Source organism: Embiotoca jacksoni, unplaced genomic scaffold (assembly GCF_022577435.1).
Source record: "Embiotoca jacksoni isolate LCO1_2020_lvr unplaced genomic scaffold, fEmbJac1.0.p SCAF_1, whole genome shotgun sequence".
In the NCBI taxonomy this organism is placed as follows: Eukaryota; Metazoa; Chordata; class Actinopteri; family Embiotocidae; genus Embiotoca; species Embiotoca jacksoni.
Window position 1 is genome coordinate 18,841,313 of NW_027185229.1, and position 22,530 is coordinate 18,863,842.

At 40.4% G+C, this 22,530-nt stretch overlaps 1 protein-coding gene across 4 annotated transcripts in view; it reads right to left on the reverse strand.

Annotated features, from left to right (window-relative positions):
* Positions 1 to 9,863: 9,863 nt before the first annotated feature.
* Positions 9,864 to 22,530, reverse strand: part of foxj3 (forkhead box J3) — a 75,647-nt gene continuing 62,980 nt past the window's right edge. For 3 of the 4 annotated variants that reach the window (XM_069145676.1, XM_069145655.1, XM_069145663.1), the window contains 6 exons: positions 21,040 to 21,214; positions 18,423 to 18,917; positions 17,734 to 17,835; positions 16,968 to 17,159; positions 16,289 to 16,387; positions 9,864 to 16,150 (listed from right to left, as the gene is read on the reverse strand). In XM_069145676.1, coding sequence (XP_069001777.1) covers positions 16,038 to 16,150; positions 16,289 to 16,387; positions 16,968 to 17,159; positions 17,734 to 17,835; positions 18,423 to 18,917; positions 21,040 to 21,214 — 1,176 coding nt within the window. In that variant the 3' untranslated portion in view covers positions 9,864 to 16,037. The remainder of the gene's footprint in view (positions 16,151 to 16,288; positions 16,388 to 16,967; positions 17,160 to 17,733; positions 17,836 to 18,422; positions 18,918 to 21,039; positions 21,215 to 22,530) is intronic. The other variant, XM_069145668.1, reaches the window with a different exon arrangement.

Consider the following 22,530-nt stretch of genomic DNA (forward strand, 5'->3'; position numbering starts at 1 on the left):
CCCCTTAATAATCCTTTTTTTTTTTTACATTTATTCAAAAACGCATACAAACAGGAGCTGTTTCAAACATAATTAATTTACGTGATTTAAAAATATATATATATATCAGAAAATTTTAAAATTAGTGTTTGACATTGAGTAACTTTTCAAAAAGCAGAGATGATCCTGTCTTGCAAAAATATTTGTTTAAAAGCAGATGTCAGTAAGTTTATTTTGAGTCTAAAATGACTTGGTGTTAAGAAATGTTCTGCAGCTTCAGTAGTAGGCTAGCATGTAATGCTGCTGTTTTCAATACTGCTATCCTTTTGAAATAAAAGTCAAAAGGTCATTGATGGAGGAGTAAAAGACGAGCTTTTACTTGTCCAGACTCTAATTCAAAATCAGAGCTCAGTGCAAACACTGCATTGAATAAAAGTCCATGTCTAAAAGTCCTCTCTAGAAAAAGGTGATTCAGATATAACCCTCAACATCATAAATAACTTTTTATTGAACTATTAATAAGTGGTGGGGTGTAAATAGTTCTTATTTACACTCCAACACTTGTCAATATTTACTCAAGTATATCACATTTTTAGGTACTTGTACTTTACTTGCGTATTTTCCATTTGATGCTTCTTTATACTTCTACTGCACTACATTTCAGTAGGAAATATTATACTTTTTACTCTACTACTATTAAGATCATTTGTCTCAATTGATAATATAAAAAAGCTTTTAAAGTACAACACATTGTTACAGAATAAACCAGCAGTTTTCAACCTTTTTTTCATCTTAGTGTTTTTATGTCTTCATTTCAAAACTTGACAGAAGAAAAGTTGCAGCAAAGACTAAAGTTCCAGCAGCTACAGTTTCTTTTGTGCTAGCCTGTAACTTCAGCCTTGTAGTGTAGTAATTATACTGTTTCTCAAAGGGCAAGTCAGGTAAGGAAGTCCAGCCATCATTACTCACAGCTCATGTCTGTGGCCACTAGAGGCTGCTGTGCTACCATAAACGGGTTTTACCAGTAGCTACAACCCTGTGACAATGTGACTGGACAGAACAGGGTTGGTGTCAGAGCAGCACAATATCTGACAACTGAGTATTGGCTGACTCGTAACACTTGTGAGCAGATGTGTTATCTGTGTGTTTGGACTCTGGAGATCTTTCTGTGGCCAAATTGACTGTCATCTCTGCACAGTACACATGAGGAACATGTAAAAAAAAAAAAAAAAAAAAAAAAGTAAGTATGTGTCTGATTTTAGTGTGTTTTCTTACACGAATAACAGGTTACACTATTCCTACTGTTAATGAGTGTTAAAGAAAATGTGTTATAGCTTCTTAAGGCGGGACCTCATGTCACATTATGACACACAGTCAAAAGGTTCTTACTCTGTTATTCTGCACAGCACTCAACACTTTCACTTTCTGTTTCCTGACTTTGACATTTGTATTTATTTTTGAAATATCCCAGTAATGCTGTTACACAAGAGCAATCACATTGTGAGTCATTCGTGGCCCGCCTGATCTACGTCTTGGACCTCAGTCACCATCCCACAACAATATGTGCTGATTCCTGTCCTCTTTTTTCACAAGCTTTCACCTCCACCACCCGATGAATACCACCTGCACCACCCCGATGACCTTCCCGTGTCCACCACGCTGACAGCTGTCACAGGACCTTCTGCTTTTTATGACAGCTTCAAGTCTTTGTGTCCATTAACTTCTTGTGTTCGCTTGACCATTAATAACTCGGACACTCAGATCTACCAAAAGGAAACTGAGAGAGTCATAAGGAGGTATTGTTACTTTCAAAACACTGAATAAACACAATTTCTTATGTACTGTATCTGTTAGTTTATCAACATGGATATCTAAAACTGAATTTCAAAAAGACAATGAACTTTACATCGTCAGCAAAGTTCACATAAATACTGTCAATAAAATTAAATATAGAGACAGATAAATATAAATATAAAGATTTTAACAGACAAAAAAAACAACCCTGTCAGTTACAGATAATTCAATACATTTATTTAGACAAACCTCAACTATCAGGGTGGCTAGCAGTCTTTCTGGAAGTTTTAGGACTGCTTAAACACAACAAACTCATGGTTACACTGAACAAAGGGCAAAACAAAAGTTAAAAAAAACTTCTGGTATTCTTGTTCTACACTTCAGTATCAAATGGTCAATATCCAATATATTTGTTATTGTCCAACTAATTAAGAATTTGTAAGGGCTGATATACATCGTGATATTTAATCACATAAACATAAAAAGTTGCTGCTTGGTATATTTTGCATGTATCAAGTACAACATTATATAAAAAAGGTGTAAACTTGTCAGAGCTCTGTGGAGGACAAACTAGTGGTGCAACCCGGTATCACGGCTTGATGGTGACAGAGATTTCTGCCCTGCATTTCTTTCTCTTAATGGTAGGCATATACATATTCAGTTTTCAGTCTCCTCTCCTGTGGAACAAGCTCCCAGTTTGTGTTCGAGGAGCAGAAACCCTCTCTAGCTTTAAAATTAGACTCAAAACGTTCCTTTTTGATAAAGCCTATAGTTTAGGCTCAGGTGGACTTGAACCAACCCTTCCTTATGCTGTTATAGGCCGACGCTGCTGGGGGACCTCGTCACACGCTGAGCTTCTTTTCTTTCCTCCTACTCTTTAACTGACTTATACCTCACCATCTTTTTCTCTTCCATAGTTTTTGCTTATTGACTGTTGTCTCCATTCAGTTCCCTCGCTCGCGTAGTTTCTGTTCTTTCTTTTGCAGATGTCCGGTCATGGAGCTGCATGTCTCTGCCCTGCGCTTGTCGTCTCCACCAACAGTTCTTCTCTTGTATCTCTATGCTGTCCTTTTCTCTCTCTGCTCTCCTCTCACCCCAACCGGTCGAGGCAGATGGCCGCCCACGCCTGAGCCTGGTTCTGTCGGAGGTTTCTTCCTGTTAAGAGGGAGTTTTTCTTCCCTCTGTTGGAGGTTTTTCTCCCTTAAATAGGAGGGTTTTTTTTCCCTCCTAGCTTATGTGGGAATTGTTGAATTGTTGGGTTTCTCTATAATATTGTAAAGTCTTGCTGTAACGACTTTAATGTGTTAAGCGCCATGAAATAACCTGTGTTGTGATTTGGCGCTATATAAATAAAATTGAATTGAATTGAATTGAATTGAATACAATTAAACATTATCTGCAATATTGGCTGATATCACTCGGGTTGATTTATCGGCCTGGCTTTACTTCTCATATAAAGTTTTACTCCTTGATAATTTAGAAAATGCCTGTTCCAGTTTTAAGAAGTCTCTGTGTGTGATGATGACTGCTTTGTGTGACTAAATCATCTTGATGTAATTTCGTATAACGCAGAACACCGTTTGAGACTTTTATTTGGAACACCGTGTCCCCTTTAACATCCTAAAAATATTGGCTGCGTGCAGGATGAGCCGTTCACATGTAGCTGGTGTTGCAGCATGCCAGAGTGTGATTAATAGGGGACCTCTCCGTCTCATGCTGCATGACAGAGCCGGAAAACTGATAGGACTACTTGCACTTCAACTGTATGTAGGACAAGTGGGGTGGGGTTTAATACATGTGGTGTAATGAAGTGTATGTATCAGTGGAAATGTACAGGCTGTACAGAAAGAACATTTGGTGGGTAGAGGCTGACCCATGTTCATGGTACATGCAGTAAAAATTATTTTTAATGACGATCAAACAAAAGATTAACAAGCCACAAGTGCAAAGTTGTCACCATCCATACATTTCAAAATCAAAACATTGTCAACCAGTCAGAATATTCATCATCATCTCCAATACTTACATTTGTATTACACCACCACTATTCTGATATATCCATATGTTTTATACCAGCTTGTGATCGCCTGTTCATGTTGCTAATCTCGACATGTAATCACCATCCGACAGCTACAGCGATAAGATCAGTTGTGGAAAGGTTACCCGCGCACAATGTGCAGTTACTTCTACTTGGCGTGAGTATTTTGATTATCCTACAACACTTTATACTTGTAATTCACCACATTTCAGAGTAAAATATTGCATTTCTTGCTCAACTGCATTCATCAGACAGCAATAGTTACTTCATAAAATAAACTGCCCAATAAAGTCATATGATTTTATAACGGTTTAATTCAGCTCAGCTTCACTCAACAGAACATGGTGTTTACATATTAATGGATCACTCTGCTGCTGAGTGAGTGGTTTTACCTTTGATACTTAAGGTATATTTATATTAAAAAAAAAAACCCTCAATATATTTACTTAAGAGAACAATACAGTGCAGCATTTTTACTTACACTAGAGAGGTACTGATACTTTTAGGCTGAAGATGTTAATACCTTTTCCAACACTGATTCAGCAACAATTTACATGTTTCCAATTATTTGGGTGTTGATCCACTCTCTGGCCAGCCAAACTTTGGAGAGACTGGAGTGTCTCAGTCTTAGTTTCCTTCAGCCAAGATTAAGTGCAGTGAAACTTCAGGTCATCTTTACTCTAGTGATCTTTACGTCAGTGTCCTACAACAGAAGAAAGAACTGTCAGTGCAAGTTACAGTAAAATATGTTGTTTGTTCATGCTATCATTCATAAAGGCTTTCAATGATTATTTAACAGCAGGGATTTCTGTGGTTTTCCATCAGCCTCAGCTGTACTTTATGTGCAGTTTTGCATGTTAACAGGTGAAAAAAGTGTCACTGTGAGTTGATGCATGCTGATGTAGTGTTCAGCTCAAGGAGCTATTAGACTTAGACAAATAAATAATAATAATAATAAATAAGGATGTTTGTTGTTGATGCTGCTCATGTGATGAATATTTAAAACATTAAATATATGAGGCCAGTTTTTTCTGGATTCAAACTTATTAAAATCTGTTGTACTCGCATGTATTCACCGTAGTTTCTTTAGTGTGGCCATCCCAATGAATCCAATTACGATAAAGGACAACAGTGTGAGCAATGCTGCGCTGAGCACTGCTCCTCTGTTCATTTTGATCACTGAGACCAAAAGGTTATTCATTTCAAATATGATGCTATAATTGGTCCTGATTATATCTTAAAATGTTTGAATATAGCACAAGAAAATGGTAACTTTTCAGGTTAGCGGGCCTGCTGTATGATAAAACAATAAAATGTGACATAACTCAGAGTCTGATTCTTACCATCCGGTTCATCTTTTATCAGTGTAACTGCAGCTTTGTGGGACCTGATGATTGTGCCACCTTCCACAACAGCAGGAAAAAGTGCAATGTCTCTATCAGCGACAGCTGGTGCACGAGCAGTGACAGGTTCAGCTGGGGCTTCAGTTATAATCTCTGTTGCAGCCACTGGGACTTTCTCAACCGGATCCAACCCCTTCTCTGTGGTAACAGTATCGTATGGGGACTCGGTGACAGGTATCGTAAGTATGACTAGATCCTCTAAATCACTCCCCTGAGAATCCTCTTCCTGGACTGGAAGAGTATGTGACTCTACGACTTCTGCTTCTGTGTGATCCTCTGGACCATCTTCTTCTGAATCGTCCAGGGGAATTATGAGTATTGGGTCGTCTAGAGCTGGTTCCTCATCTGTAGGTTCAACAAGAACTATGACAGCAGGATCCTCTGGGGCTGACTCTGGTGCTGTTTCTTCCTGACCTTCACCTTCCGTCTCAACTTCTGCAGGAACAAGGACAACAGACTCCTCTTCTTCCAGCGTACTCCGAAGAGTTTCTTCGTTAGTAGCAGGCTCCTCTTCAACGTTTTCTTCTGGCACTATTTGGACAGGCACCTCCCCAGAAACATTTTCTGTTGCACCCTCGTCAGTAGCAGCTGCTTCTCCTTCTACTGCCTCTGAGGAAACTACGGGGATCGATTTGTCTACAACATCCAGCCCCTGGTCTTCCTCAGCAGGATTCAAAAGAACAACGACAGCCAGATCTTCTGACTCCTGTGGTGTTGTTTCTTCTGCAGCAGCTTTCACCTGACCTTCCTCTTCAGTCTCAAGTTCCACAGGAAAGACGACAACACACACTTCTTCAGGTTCTTCGGGTTCTTCAGGTTCTTCATCAGTAGCAATATCTTCTTCTCCGTTCTCTTCTATTAGAACAGAGGCAAATGCTTCTTCATTTGCATCTTCCTCTAGCGTTTCCTCTTCATTGGTTTCGGAAGAAATGAAAGGGACGGTTTCTTCTTGTACCTCTGCATCCGTCTCTTCTTCAGCAGAGTCCACAGGAACAACAACAACAACAGCATCCTCTAAAAATGACTCTTCTGGTGCTGTGTCTTCTGCAGCAGGTTCCACTTGAGCTACCTCTTCTGTCTCAGGTTCTGCAGGGATGACGATAACCGATGTCTCTTCTTCTGGTGTACCAGGAAGAGGTTCTTGCGAATCAGCGGGTTCAACCTCTGTATTGTCATCAGGGTCTATTAGTACCGTTGCTTCTGGAGCATCTTCATTGTCCTCTGACACTTCATCATATGCAACCACTGCAGGAGTAATGGGGATTGTTGCTTCTGGAGCCAGATCCTCCACGTCATCGTTTTCTGCAGACTCGCTCTCTGCAGACACCGCTGGGGCTACCTCCACTGTGCTGTCATCTGGAGATGCTTCTTCAAAGGCACTTTCTGCAGGGACAGTTTCCTCCTCTGAAGATTCTTGTGAAGCCTCAGCCAAAGGCTCCTGAGGTGCTGTTTGCTGAGATAAAGCTCCATCTGGTGCTGCAGAGACCAGATCTTCAATTAGGACTGGTTCCGGTTCTTTATCAATAACTGGAATGACTTCTTCAGCAGGTGGTTCCTCGGGCAGCGGAACTGCTTCCTCTGCAACAACTGGAATGTGTTCCTGCTGAACTGATTCTTTCCCCTCGACTGGTGTGAGGTCCTCTGGACCTGGTTCTTCGACCACTGACTGAGCAACTTCAGTCGCTGAAATAGAAGTCAGATACTGAATACCACCTTTATCTGATTCACTATTGCATCTCCAGACAGTTGGTGATCTCTAAATCAGTCAACATACTGACCCTTTTTTTAAAAAAATGTATAATCTATCTAAGCATCAAACAAAAACGTTGACAATTTGACATAATTTACCTTCAGTAAAAGGATTTCTCAGTAATATGATGTAAAACACTGAAGCCTACTTTGAAATATCTAAAAATGCCCATTGAGCCTATATGGATCTATTTATTTGTTTTTAAAAGTTAAATCAAAGATATGTGACAGTGGTAATTTAAAAGGGTCTGAGGTTGAGAAAAAGTGTAGACATTTTCAACAAAGGGAACTTTCCACTGAAAATGGTGCCGAATTCAATTACGGCAGATTATGTAAGAGTTCGGTACATCTCCAGTGACCTGATGCAGACAAGGACTTGCATAGCGATCCAAGTTTAGTCAAAATGTCTGCACACTAACAAGTGCAGGTGTGGGACTGAACAGGCCCTGAAAGTATTTTGAGATATAGAAGCTCGGATGTTATTCACATCCGAGCGTTCAGGCACAGAATTTCTATTCTCTGCATAAGGGGTTACTGGGGTGAGTTTCCAAACATGAATGCATGTTTTTATTATTCACAGCTGAATAATACCCAAAGCAACATTTGCCTTTCCCTTTCTTAGATTCTGTTGACTCACAGTCTACATGTTATGTAACATCGGCCACAGGTTTGCACCAACATTTTTGCATACTTCTGAAATATATCTCTGAATTAAGTCAGCCTGATCCAGGTTATTCTAATAAAGCAAGAAATATAATCTCAGTAACATTTAGAATTAGGTGTACTTGATAAATAATAGTGTAATGTACCATCAGGATAGTATTTCTCAGTATTTTACACGTGTATAGCCAAATGTGTAGTTTTATAAATGCAATTCCTCAGTAATACAACAAAGAAGCACAACATAGATATCGCTATAACCACACTGAGCCTCATTTCTATGTATTATGACTGATTTATGAGTCTGATCAGAGATTAAAGTAACCGTCATAGGAAAGAAGTCGAGAGGAAATGTATGTCTTACGTGTCGGTGCTGATGAGTGCAGTTGAACATTCAGGATCAGGATCAGCAGTAATAAACAGGAAGCTCTAAAAGTGATGTCCATCTTGTTAAAGTCCTTTCAGTCAACCTGTAATAACTCCAATACTGTGATCAGACCGGTTCGCCCCCCCCCCCCCCCCCCCCGCTGAACATGAATATGCTACAGGGGTGAGTCACATGTGTTGAGTCAGCGTGGACACATGTTGTGAAGTGTCGCACCATATGGAAATATCAGAAGGTTGCTCAGAGGGCCGTGGGGGTGACGGGAATCCTCCTGAGATGTGATCGCATGGAGTTCTGTCACAGGACTGCACACCAGCTGTTCATCTACCGTGGGTCAAAACTCAAAACAGTCTCAGTACTTTGTTCATACATTCCTTTAAAAAAAAAAAAAAATTGAATTTCATATCTAAGCTTTAAACACCAGTTGTAATTTGCCATGTTCATTTTTGTTTCTCTTTTTACAGTGAAGTTCTTTGCTCTGTGATTGCAGTGGCAGGCAGAATTACCAGCTCATCCAGTGCATTGAATATTTACTTTATAATAATAATAATAATGAGCTTGATTTGTATCGCACTTTTCTAAACTCAAGTTACAAAATATTTCACATTAAATAAGCCATTAAAACAAAACAAGTGAATTCTAGAAGCACAGCGATCGTATAAAACAACCATGAAAACAAATTAAAACAGGGTATAAAAGAAATAAGAGTTGATCTCTAAAATCAACTGAAATCAGCAAAGGCTCTCTGATAAAAGTACGTTTTAAGAAGAAATTTAAAAGATGTCACTGACTCTGCAGACTTTATTTCCTCAGGCAGCTCGTTCCATAACTTGGGGGCTCTGACTGAAAATGCTTTGTCACCCTTATTTTTAAGATGCGTCTCCGGAACAGATACAAGTTTTTTGTCTGAGGATCTCAGACAGGCGTATATGGAACAATCAGGTCAGTTCAATAGGAGGGAGAGGCTACGAAGTGTCTTAAAAGTCAACAGTAAAATCTTAAAAATCAAGTCTGAAACATACAAACTATGCCAAGCAAAATATTTTGAAATTATACACTTACCATTTCAAGGAGACGACATATTTGTTTTTAATCCTTCCAATAACTGAGGTAGAGCTTGAAATATAATAAACTTTGCCACACATCAATTCACAGAGGATATTCCCCCCTCTCACAATCGCACCAAATTAAGCTGCTGGTGTCTCCACAGTCTGGGCAGGCTTCTCACCAGTGGTTGCATCACATGGTTTAGAAATGCTAAGAGGTTTCTGCGTTGTTTTAAAAATGGCAGTCGTGGGTATTTGTAATAATATTTGCCGTGAACCAACTGATAACCCTGTAATAGTTACACGAGATGTAATTGCAGCTTGTTTACAGTGAGGAAATAAGAGGGGAACAGGGAACGTGTATTCATGTGAATATTCTGTGAATTTCTCCTTTTCTTTTTCAGATGCGTTACTGAAATTATGAAATTGTCTCGTTAAGAGTAACAGAAATCTCTACAGGAAAGTCTGCTCTATAGTGGTACTCCAGGTCAGCAGAGTCAGTGACATCTTTTAAATCTATTCTTAAAACAAAGTTGTATTGGCGAGCCTTTTCTGATTTTTAAGTTATCCACGGAAATGTACGGCTTGTTTGATCTTTTGCAGTTTCTTTTGATTTCTAGGTTTGTTTTTGTGTGAAGCACTTCGTTTGGAAAAGTTTATAAATAAAGATGATCATTATTATTATTATTATTACTACTGATATATTATAATTTACTATGGGCTTTGGTCTTCAGGAAAAAAGCTCCAACAGCTCATTATTCCACAGTGAAGTTACCATATTTTATTTCTTTAAGTGCCATTCATGCATATTGGGGAAGGGGGTGGGGTGGGCGGTGGTATCGACAATTCTAATAACACTTGAGTTATTTTACAGCACTAAACGAATACAAAGAGTAGCTGTGTTACCTCATTGGACAACAAAAGTAATAAACCGTGCAATAAACAAACAAACAAACAAAAATAAAAGGACATATAGGAGAAAAAAATTACAAGAAATGACAAAGACAAAATCAAAAAAACTGAAAAATAAAACACAAACCAAATATATATTATCAACACTGAAACACTGAATGTAGAACCATAGTACAGGTAAAAGGTAGTGTCACACAAAAAGCCAACGCATTTTCATCACATATATACAATATAGATATATACATACTGTCACCCTCTGATTGGACAATAACAAAATACTCTATTCTTTTCCCCCCTCCTTTCATGAATAAGACCCACCCTCTGCCTTGATACCCCACCCCCAAGAGGAAAAAAAGGGATGATTGAAAAGACATATATGTACAAGCACAACAACACACCAGCACTGAATAAAACAGGCCCCAATCAGCAGTAGATGTTGGCAGTTCTCTCCTATATTGTAACAAGACTTTTTTTTTTTTTTTTGTAATCTTTTTTTTCCCCCACTTATAATAATAATAATCTCTCTGGCAGGTACATGTCCAGCGGTATTTCAAAACTTAAATTGTCATTTGGAAAAAAAAGAACTTAAAACTCCCACAAGCGCACGCACGCACACACACGCACACGCACACACACACACACACACACACAGATGGACATAATGTAAAACTGTGGTTGTCATCCAGTCATTGTCTTCACCTTTTTTTTTTTTTCTTTTTTTTCCCTTTTAGCCACATCCATTTGCTCCAATCTTTTGTTTTCCCTGTGGGCTGATGTGCTCATATAGTAGCTTGTGTGTTCACGGCCTTCACCCGGAAGAGCCGAAATGCTTCACCTTCACACCAACCAAGGACTCGCAGGATGTTGTCTTATTTCAGGTCCATAGAGTCCTAATGAATACGCACGATTTTCCTTTTCGCTGCTGTCTTCAGTTGCAGTCCTTTGGCCCACACTCACCCAAAAGAGTCTCGATTTGGTTACCTCAGCTGACTAAGTATCCTGTCTGATTATGAAATCCTGGCAGTTGCATAAAACCTTAAAAAAAAAAAAAAAGAAAAAAAAGTAATTGTTGACATCCACAGGTGAGGCAATCTTCCACATACAGTGGACACTTGATAAACGGAGAGACAAAAACATGGCAAGAAAGAAGCAGAAGCGGACAAGTATGATTGGCAGGAAAAATTAAACAAAACTATTAGCTGAAAATATAAAAATGAACGGCAGTATCATCGGTTCAAAGAAGAGAACTTGACTTCTTCTGCACAGTGCAGCTCTGGACAGTTTAACACAAGGTTTACAGTATAAAACTGGGCTGGTTGAATAACTTCCACAATGTCCGATAAAACGACCGTGTGAGACTTGAAAGTGCCTTTTCTCAAAATAACAACATTATTATGTAATATTATAAAATCATAAGAAAGAATCCATGATTGTCATCCAAATATGAAATAAAAACTACACCTACTAAAGCCCATAGAAGCTAAATTGTCTTCACGGAATTGTTTGAACTCTTGGGTTGGTATGAAATCTCTTTTGCTTCCTCGCTGAGAGTTGGATGAGAAAATTGAAGTTTCTTTCATGTCTTTAAGGTGAATGCGAAGCCACAGCTGGGAGAATGTTAGCTTAGCATAAGTACTGAAATCTGTAGGGTAAAAATATTTCATGGAACAGCTGCAGCGAGGAACTGACAACATGTAGCTCACTTACGTTTTTTTTTTTTTTTTTTATTCAACAAATATAAATGGATACAGTCTTTTTTTTCCCTTTCTTGAAGTTAGTTGTCGATGCGTAATAGAATTTGCATTGTAAAAAGGGTCGGAAACAACAAACTGCAGCTTCAGCCGACTCTTTTCTTTTTCAAGTCTTTCTTGCTTCTTACTTTACTGTTTTAGTAAACTCAACAAAAGATTTAATCACTGACCAATGGCGCCTACTCGCGGGAGACCCGAGAGAGGCCGAAGACGAATGGTCAGCGTGAAGGTTTGGTGGCGTGAGAGTGCGCTGGACAACTGAAATGAAGGAGAAACTGATCGAACTGCGGCAGAAGAAATGTCTCCGCATCATGTCAGTGAACCTTCCACTGGAGGACTGATACGGAGGGATTTTTTTTTTTTTTTTCCCACCTCTCTTAGCGCAAATTGCACTGCATATAAACAGTGCAAGCTGGCCGTCGCCTTCCATGTTTGTTTTTGTACGAGAGCATGTGACAATTATGCCACAATACAAACCGAGCGTCAAGGCTTCACATAAATTGAGAATATATTGTGTTAATAGGGGAGCTGTTCAGGGTCTGCCGTGCAGGTTTTGGACACAGAAAGGCTCGTTGTTTCCGGTCTTTATGCTGAGCTGTGCTGACTGGCTGCTCGCCGCAGCTTCGCGTTCACCGTGCAGACATGAGAGTGGAATCAATTTCTCGCTTAACGCCGTCTGAAAGCCAATATTTCCCAAAATGTTGAACTATTCCTTTAAACAAAGACACACAGTGACGTAAAAGCAGCGCACTGTATACATACAGTTCAGCAATATTGCAGAGAGGAATCATGTTTATTGTCAACTGTGGCCAATGTTCCAGCTGTCAGATAGTTTGAGTGAAATGATGAATAAGTGAATAAATGACTGAATTAATGTGTGAGATTAGCTTTCTAGATCCAGGAGGTGCTTCGCATCTTAAGATGGGTAAGTAAACAAAAAGTGTGCAAAGGGCCTTTTTTTTTTTGTGTTTTTTTTTTGTTGTTTCAACAAAGTGTCTCTAAAGTTCAGCACCTGTCTGACTGAGGAGCCACTTGTTCCAGGACACAACGGACAGGTTTCCAGAACCACTGATCTCCCTGCTCTGTGCTTGAGAAACCCTTTCACGAAAACGCCCGTCTCGAATCGAGTCTTTAATCACTGTGTGCATCTGCTTTTGTGCTCATAGATAGCAAAGAGATGATTGCAGCCATCAATCATAGCCTTAAAATTACAATAAAACCAAAACACACACACACACACACACACACACACGTTCAACCAACACACATACACTCTTTATGTACTGTATAAGGAGTCACATTTCTTATTCTGTTGTGATTGTATAATAGCAAAATCTTACACTATAATGACAAAAAAACACATTAGGCAGTTAGAATCTGATCTCAATAATTTAAATGTCAGAAGTGATAATAAACTGCTGCGGCATCAAAAACGCACTTGGATGTATCTGGATGCAACTCGCTCAAATCAGAGACACTTGTGCCTTCTTGACGGAACTAAAGTTCAATAAGTGTATGTATGTATGTATGTATTGTATATTCTATTGATCGTGAATCAGCATTAATTTGTATTAATTATCATGATTATGACTTTCTTATCCAGTTGCATTGTTTTAAAGTCAGTGAGATTTCAAACTGTTCCATATGGACTCTTTATATTTTACTTTATCAGAGTAATTGTTTAAAGGACTAGTTCCACAATCTGAGAGATTTGCACTTTATTGCGAGAATTAGATCAGAAGATTGAAATGAAGTTACTCCCCGCAGCTCGTTAGCTTAGCTTCAAATTAAGAGAATTAAAACAAGAGGAAGAGTTAACCTGTCTCTGTCCACAAGTAACAAAATCTACCTTTCTGCATCTGTAAAATTCACTGATTCACGTGTTACATTTCTAGAAAATCACTGTGTAGTAGTCTTGACACAAAACCCCTGTAAAAACAGAACTTGCTGTTTTTACAGCACAACCGTTAAACACATTAAATGAATGTTATGTAATGTGTTAATTATGGACGTTTAGAGGCTCAGGCAGGCAGATTCTGTTCCTTTAGGACAGAGCTGGGCAAACTTTTCTCTCTGTTTCTAGTCTTCATGTTAAGATAAGCCAAGAGTTTCTGGTTGCAGGCTCTTATTTCCAATATTCTCAACTAAGTTGCAGCATCAAAGGAAGAAGCACATTTCCTAAAATGTCTTAACTATCCATTTATTAAAACAAACCTCACTGACTTAAACAAAGGCTCTGTTGCAAACTGGAGCCCAAACCAATGTTAGAGTTCTCAGGTCAATAATTAGCTTTTGTACTGATGTATTGTTTACATGAACAACATTAATGGATATTTCCCTCTTTTATTTGTTTATTAAAGAATTAAGATTATAAGATGCTGGATGGCACACTGGAGAGTTTATAATTTACCAATCAGTGACCTGTGGTCCAAAAACTGTGTAAAAGGTCAGGTTCCTTAATGATCCCAAACACGTCTTTAAAGCGGTATTTCAGATTGTTTGAAGTGCGGTTGCATAAGGTGCTTATCCAGTACCAGTACCTGCAGTAGATGAGGGTCGGCAAGTTCCCAGTTTGGAGAAGCGTGCAGCTGTGCCGGCACAGAAGGTTTGACTTTGGCATTGGTTCGGATCCAAACTAACGTGGTGAAACACAACCAAAGTCACACAATAACACAGGACAAACTCATCGAGGCTGCAGTAGACCAGCGACTCCTGTGTTCTGCAAGGTAAAATAACTGGTTTTGTCAAAGGAGTCTTGTGGCTTTGACGAGAGCATAGATGGATATACCAGCTCAAGTTCCTCGTCAGAAAAGGCTATCTGATAGCAAAAGTAAAACAGTGAAAGTGTTCTAAATATAACGTACACTTAAACTGATGCTGATTTTTGTCAAGGTGAATTAAATATGTTTTGTTCCCGACCCCATCTACAGCAGTATATTGCTCAGCTTCTGTGTCAGTACTTCTACAAACTGGGGACGTGCCGACCCGCATCTACAGCAGGTATATACACTGACTGTGGATAAGTACCTCATACAACCCGACTTAAAACAAAATGAAGAATCAATTTAACATTCCAGTGCTGCAGCTTCCTGTTGCTGATTGGCCGACACATACGCCAATACTGATACCGATAATAATCGGTAATTAGCTATGATCAGCCAGTAATATCCTCTTGCCTATACATCGATCAGTCTCTGGCAGATTACTTTAATAATTTTGAAAGATGATGTCTTGTTTAATGATCAATAGGCTGTTTATCAAAAAATGATGAACTTTACCATTAAATGTGAATTTGTCTTTGACATTACAACAGCTTGTGATTGGTGGAGCAAGTATCGATCAACATGATGCACACAGAGGACCTGAACCTCACGTTACTTTGGGTTGAATGAATTTGAAAAAGATTCAAATGTCAGACTTCCCTACTTTCATCTTCTGATTACTCTCATCCAATTCATTCATCTTGAAGTGCTTGAGACAGAGAAATAGGAAAGAAAATCGCTGCACTCCCATAAGTACTCTATTGCAGTGAGCATGATCACATTGGTTGGCTATAATGACAGATCACGATACGTTCTGTGATCTCACTCTCTTTCCGTCTCCTGGTTTGTTTAATATCAAGCCTGCTTAAACATTTAACACCCTGTTCAAAACCTCAGTTTTTGTAAACCTAACTTTACCACCAATTCAGCCACAGTGGCGCCCACTTCCTCCCAAAAGTGACCAACGAGCACCATCACATTACTCACAGAGACGGCCTGTGTTTCTTAAAAACAAAAATGTCAGAAACAAACAAAACAAAGTTAAAAAAAAAAAAAAGAAAAAAAAAAAAAAAAAAAGAGAGAGAGATAAACTCATCCAAGAGGCAGCGGAGGCCAATGTCAACACGAGAAGAATTACAAGCTGAACACGTCGCTCAAATCACATAACAGTTACGGAGCAGGGGGTCGGGAGGGAGAGGGGTTCGGACTTTGGAAGGCTGCTCGCTAGGGACGGGGAGAGGGCTGTCTGAGGAGCCGAGGAGCATGTGGTTTAGACGTGAATGAGTTCTACTCGTCTCTGGACAAGTTTGTAAGCAATCACTTTAACATGTCCGACTAAATATGATTGTCTTCAAAGTAACATTTTTTTAGCAATGTTTTGCTTCTGTAAAATTGTCAGGACTCTGAAGTCTGTGTTTCTCCAAAGCTTGTCAAATGTTCTTCTGCATCCCACCCACAGTGGCCTCCTCCACCTGCGGCCTTTCGGCTCAGCCCGGTTTCCTCTGGCTTCCACCTCCTCTCCTCGCTCCCGCCTGTTTGCAAAAAGGAGGCCTCGGGGCTAGACAATGGAGTCCCAATCAAAATCATCCTGGATGTCGTCGGCTGGCATGCGATGCATCTGGAAGTTTCTGGTAGGTATCATGTGCTGCTGGTTCATCTGTGCATGGTGTCCTGAAGAGAGACGGAGAGAAAGCAGAGGAGAGGGAGAAGAAAAGAAGAATTTGGTGAGTGAGTGCATAAAAGAAATTGCACAAGAGTTGTCATTATAGTGATCGTTTTAGTCATGTTTCTTCTGTGTCTACATGTCACCTGTCATTGTGGGTCCTGCGCCGCTCATGGGGGGCATGTGGGGATATCCTGGAGGACCCATCATGGACATGCTCTGTCTGGAGTCCATGTAGAGATTTCCTGATGAGAAAATCAAAGCTTCATTCAGCCATAATTAAACAATTACCTGTTCAGACGCAGTAAGTAAGTTATTCATCTAAACATAATTAGTCTTTAGAGGGAGGAGGACCTGCTGTGTAATTTAGTATGCAGTGTCACTTAACAGCAAAGAATCTGTTAAGTGTCTCAAACTGCCAAAAACAACATGTAAATTTAAACAGTTGCGATGTGTTTCAGGTCTGGGTACAGAAGTTTGTTCATTTTATAGCAAGACCGAATTGCTTCTCTACAATTTAGTATGTCTTGTTATTTAGATACCACATTTTGATACCTGGACTCTGAAACCTCTCAGATAAACACGTATCTGTTCGCAAACAAAAATACATCATGAACACACTGACATTTCACAATTTAACATTTATATATTTTACGATTACATAAAAAAAGGAAACCAAACCAGACAACACGGCAACAGAGCCTTCATGCCAACAAATTTCCAGAGACATTACGTAGATGAATGTATTCCCAACAGAGGTAAAGATTTGAGTTCTGTCTCTTCATAATAATATATCACTTAAGTGATGAGAAGCGGCTGTTCTACCTGTGTTGAGGTGCTGGCTGGGTTTGTTGGTGTGCATGGAGCCGTGGCAGACAGAGGGCTGCACTGCCCCCTGTGGCTGGATTACACCGGTGCGGGCAAAAAACTGGTTGATGGACGAGCAGAGGTCCGCGATCTGGGTGGGTTCCAGAGACCAGTTGTTCAACTCCGCTTGTCTCATGCTCTCTCTCAATCCTTGGGAACATAAAACACACATTTAAGCATACAAACACCAGAGTAACGATGAGACGACTTCTCTGCTCCAAAATGCCTTTGTGACAATGAAATGTATGAAACTGCACCACGTAATATAAATTTAGTTAATGAGAAACTAATTTACAAACATGAAGCAAAAACTTGGCTGTAATATATATTCATTATGTCAGTAACCTTCAGTGTGATATTTAAAAAAACATCCTACCTTGCAATCCTAGACTGTAATTGGATAAACTGACCTGCTGAGCTCAGTGTTTTGGTAATTAAACTTGAAGGCAGTGTTATTTAATTGAAGAGCTCAGTTTAATTAAACTCGTAATCAACTCCACAGTGTCAACACTTCAGCACTCAATCAAAAGCTGGGGCAGTCCTGTACCATCAGCTCCCAGCTTTAAATGTTTGCTTCTTCTAATCGTATATGAGAAGGCATGAAGTAAATCTGACAGACAAAGCTGGAATCTTGTAAAATCTTAATCTTAGATAAATACGATTATTTCAGTACAATTTCCAATTGCAAGTGCTATGAGATCTACTTGTAGTGTCCAAACCGCACCTTGGAAAGGTGAAAGGTCGACATCAGCCCAGTTATAGCTGCTAGCAATACGACAGCTTTCTTTCAGTGCATCCAGATTTGGGTACCAGTCAGACAGTAAACCTGCAACACACACACAGCACACTATCGGTAACATTACAACATAAGAGATGAAACTCAGGTAATTTCGGTTCCAAGTTCATTTCTGGAGCAAATGCAGATTTAGTCCTAATTACATCTTTCAATAACTACTTTAAGTGTTTTTATTGTGGGAAAGGCTGTAAAGTCAGATGATTCCTTTTTTATTGTAGTCACAGTTTTATAGCTGTGCAGCCAGTCTTGCAGTGCCAAATGAATGAGAAGGTAACACCAAATAAAAAAAAGAGTTTACAAGCAGTTAAAGTACTGTGGTGTGGCCACTAGGAGGAGCCAGACGACTCTGTAAAGCCTGCAGGAGTCGCAGGCTTCGGCATTGCTTTGTTCTCAACAGCACAGATAATAAATCAGGTGCTGGTTTTCTGTTTGGCATCTAACACACTTCCTCGAAGCATAATGTCTCCAAAAAAAATAGAGGAAACCAGATGATTCAGCGGTAAACAAGTTGTCTTTGCTCCAGCTGACATGCGTCTGTGTGATGAACAGGATGAAGAGAAACCGACAGGCGACAACGCTGGTTCACGTGAAGGCGGTGACAGACAAGAGGGTCTTACCTGTGTTGCAGGCCATCTGTTGCTGGGTAGGATGGGGCTGGTGGGAGAGGCTCTGGTGCTGCTGTCCGTGTTGAGAAGGGTGCTGGCTGTGCTGCGTGTGTTGGGAGGGGTGTGGCGTGTGTTGCTGCGGGTGCTGGGCGTGGGACGGGTGCTGCGATGGGTGCTGCCCGTGCTGGGAGTGCGCAGCGTGCTGGGGGTGCTGTTGGTGCTGCGGGTGCTGACTGTGTTGGCTGTGCTGGGCGTGTTGGCTGTGTTGGTTGTGGGGGCCACCGTGCTGCGAGAGGTGCTGTGCGTGGGGCGAGCCGTGGCCAGGGTGGGCTTGGGCAGGATGGGACAGGGGCACTTGGCCACTGTTGGCGGAGTGGCTGTTGGGGTGGCTGTTGGGTTGGTTGTTTGACAGGCTGTTTTGAGTGCTAATGGTGCCGCTGGGGGAGTGCTGATAGGAGCAGGAGGTGTGGGTCTGCTGGGAGGAATCTGACGGTATGCCCATCAAACCTACGAGACAAAACACATCAACACAAGGCCGTAAGAGAGCTGAGATGAAGAGTCAATCACGGATTCATCAGTCAACAAGTAATTAAGCAAAAATGTTTGATAGGGATACAAATTGTGATTATTGACATCAAATTATTCTACATATTATTTTCTCAATCAATCAATTATGTATTTGTTTATAAAACGTCAGAAAACATTTCCCAAAGCCCAAAGGGACATTATAAAAAGTTTAGTGTTGTCTAACCAACAGTTCAAACCACCAAATATTCAATACACAATCAAAGAGAAAAAAAGAAATCGGCAAATATTCACACTGAAAAGGCTGAAAGAAGGAAATGCTTTGGCTTGAAAAATAGCTTAAACAGTTAATTAATTGTCGAAACTAATCGTGAAATTTTATTTGAATAAACTTGTTCCCGTTTCTAAATTGTATTTGTTTCTATTCTCAGTTTCTTATTCATGTAAATTGAATATATTTGGGTTTTTGGAACATTAGTTATTACAGAACAATTAAATTATTGATGTCACCTACCTTGGGCCCCAAAAATTACTTAATCGAAAAAAATAATCAACAAATGAATTGACAGTGAAAATATCTTTCACTGCAGCCCCAGCTGCTCAAATGAAACCACTAATTCCAACACACGCACACAAACATGGTTTCTGAATGAGCTGAAAAAGTACTAAGCATTTCAGCAGAAACACAAGCATCATGTAAAAAACAAGCTACTTAAGGCAATCTATCTTAACATCTTACAGTAATGGGATGTGGGCCTCATGTGTTTAAGTAGTTCTACACTTGAGACCGACCAGCTGCCATTTTGTCATATCCGGGAATGACTCAGCATTGGTAGTGATTCTGACGTTCATAAGCTTGCGTTTACATCGTCTTCCTCTATGGCTGCACAGCACTGGATTGTCTTTTACAAATTCATCGCGCTGCCACACAGCTCTTGAACAGACATGACTGGAGCACGAACATCTGCACACCCAACTGCAATCATCTGAGAGGCGGGGAGTGGTCTTAAGAGGCACTGTCCTTCACAGCTTTGGCACAGTAAACCTATTTCACTGGAGTGCTTTTAGAGCTGACTGTGGCCCTGCACCTCAACAATCGCCACGTAACACTCACTGCAGGGGTGACAAAGGTGCATCTCTTATCGGCACAGAAAGCCCATTGTCCAACTAGGGAAATACAGAAAGCAATTAACGCGGCACCAGAATAATAATGCGAGCTCATTACCTATTATCAAAGCCAGTGAATTAGCTCACTGTCTACAGCGGCAGAGTGTGAAATCCTCTAGCTCGATTATTTACGCTTTTTAATTGCAAGAGCTTGTCTGACTAAGAGATTTCACTTTTATGCGCATAAAAAAAAGGTAACAACTTTCAACTAATGAAACATAGATGATAGATTAAAGGAAAGGAACTCTTTGAAAACATTAGCATGAAATGCATTTGATTTGTAAAAGTAGGTTATGCACAGAAAGCTCAGTCTACTTTGCTCACCACTCACTTGTCAAGTGTTCTATGTTTATCAGTCAATCAGATTACGAGCAAAACCGCTTTTTGTTCTGCAGGGACTCAGCCTTTTGGAAAGCTGTGCTTTATCCACCAATATGTATTATATGATACAACTTCCCCCATTCATTATGACAAATGAACCTCAAATCCAACAGATTTACTGAGGACTTGGGCTGCCTGTAACCTCTTCCACCCTCCCGGTGAAACACTGCAGACACGAAAAAAACCTTTCAGACGTGACAAGATGTCAATACGGTAACTTTCATGTAGTGTGAAAAATTATAAGTAGACTATTATCCATGAAATAAAGGCAGTAACATTTATTTACATCCTTCAATAAAATATTAAGACATGAACTGTTAGACTCCGTTTTTGAGTTTTAAATGAGGTCTTTTCTACATTTCTTAGGCAAAGATTATGAAAATACAAGTCAGCCTGTTAAATACCTGCTCACTTCTTAATGAACCTCATTAGCGCCAGCTGTTTGGAACAAACTGTAGAAAACAGTAGGAAAATCTTTCTGAGATCCTGGTCTGTGATAAGTGAAGCTTTGGCTCTCTATCAAGGCTCTACTTGATGCTCCGGCGAGGCCACTCACCTTGTTGGCTGAAGGACTGCTCAAAGACAGACTTGTAAAGGCTGCGGAAGGAGGCACTGAGATCTTCAAATTCTGAGAACAGGAGCTGCTTGTCCCTGTCTGGCATGTTGTACTGGGACTGGGGGGGCTGCTGGAGGCTCATAGACTGGGACACCGGCTCTGGGTGACTGGTCACCTGATGAAAGGAAGAGATAGACAACGCTAAAGAGTTAAGCAAAGGGAGTGAAATGAGATTGTGTTTAATGTTTAATTTGTGAAAGACCACACTCGCTAAGGCTCTGCTACAAGTACAAGTACACCACAGACTACAAGGACTACCAATGCTAAAAGAAGCGCACTATAGTGTTTGAAAATACACATCAATTATGCATACTTTTCAAATGTACCTGCCGTGCTCGTCTGGTCATGGAGCCACAAAAACAGAAAGCAGAAAACCGCTAGAATATTTAGCGCAAAGCGGTTGTCAAACACAAGTCAAATATATTCGGGACGGTTTGATTCTTCTGAGGAGCAACTGTAACAGTGTTTACTTCTGTTTGAAGAGGTGTCAGTCACAAAACATATAAAGAACAATTACACAAACCCTATTAATCTAGGTCAGTGCTTACCGCCTTGGCTCACACGGCATTAAGAGAGCAACTCAAATGGACACAAAGCCAATACTCAGGTGGCTAAGCAAAATGTATTTAAAACAAAATCAATAGCAATACCTTGTACAAATAAGCAGCCGTTTTATCCATGTACTTGTGTGGGCAGTCAATGTTATGCACTGCCCCTGGGTGTAACACAGCAAGAAGTGTTCCCTCCAGCAACGAGCTTGTCTACGAGATTCACCACAGCAAGGGCAGCGATACAAAACCGTCGCTACTTCACAAAGTAGGACCTGACCTGTGCCCACTGTGGGAAAACATTACAAGAGAGGTCATGTGCAATTTTTGATCATCTTCTCTTTCCAATATGTGGGCAGGCTGATGAAGTGCATTGCTCACAGGCTGGCTTGGGTAAGAGTGAAGAGGTGATAATAAAGCCAGAGTGTTTACTGCGAGCCGCTTCTTTGGCTGTGTGCGTGAGAGAGCGAGAGAGAGCACATCCATCAGGCTGAGCCGATCGATGCCCAGCGCCTGGAGCAGGGAGCACTCTAGGATGCAGGAGGACCACACCAAAGAGGGGGCATCTCTGGTGGGAGGACATCAGAGGAAGCGCTTCTCTTTGTCTGGCTTCCAGGAGCGTGCACATTTTTCTCTGTGTCTCTTAACCCCCTTCCTGATGTTGTACTCAAGCTCATGTCCACCCTGAACCTCGGTCTATTGCTGTCTACAGCTGGCTCCTCTGAAGAAAGCCTCCTGGGGCTCTATGATCAGATGAAATATGGATACGGTTCACTTTCTGAGTCTGGCAGTGTCTCATTTTCATTCATTTTGTAACCGTGGCGCCCCCACAGCTTAGAAGATGTGGATAAAATGGGAATTCATCACTTGGCTTAAGTGTTTA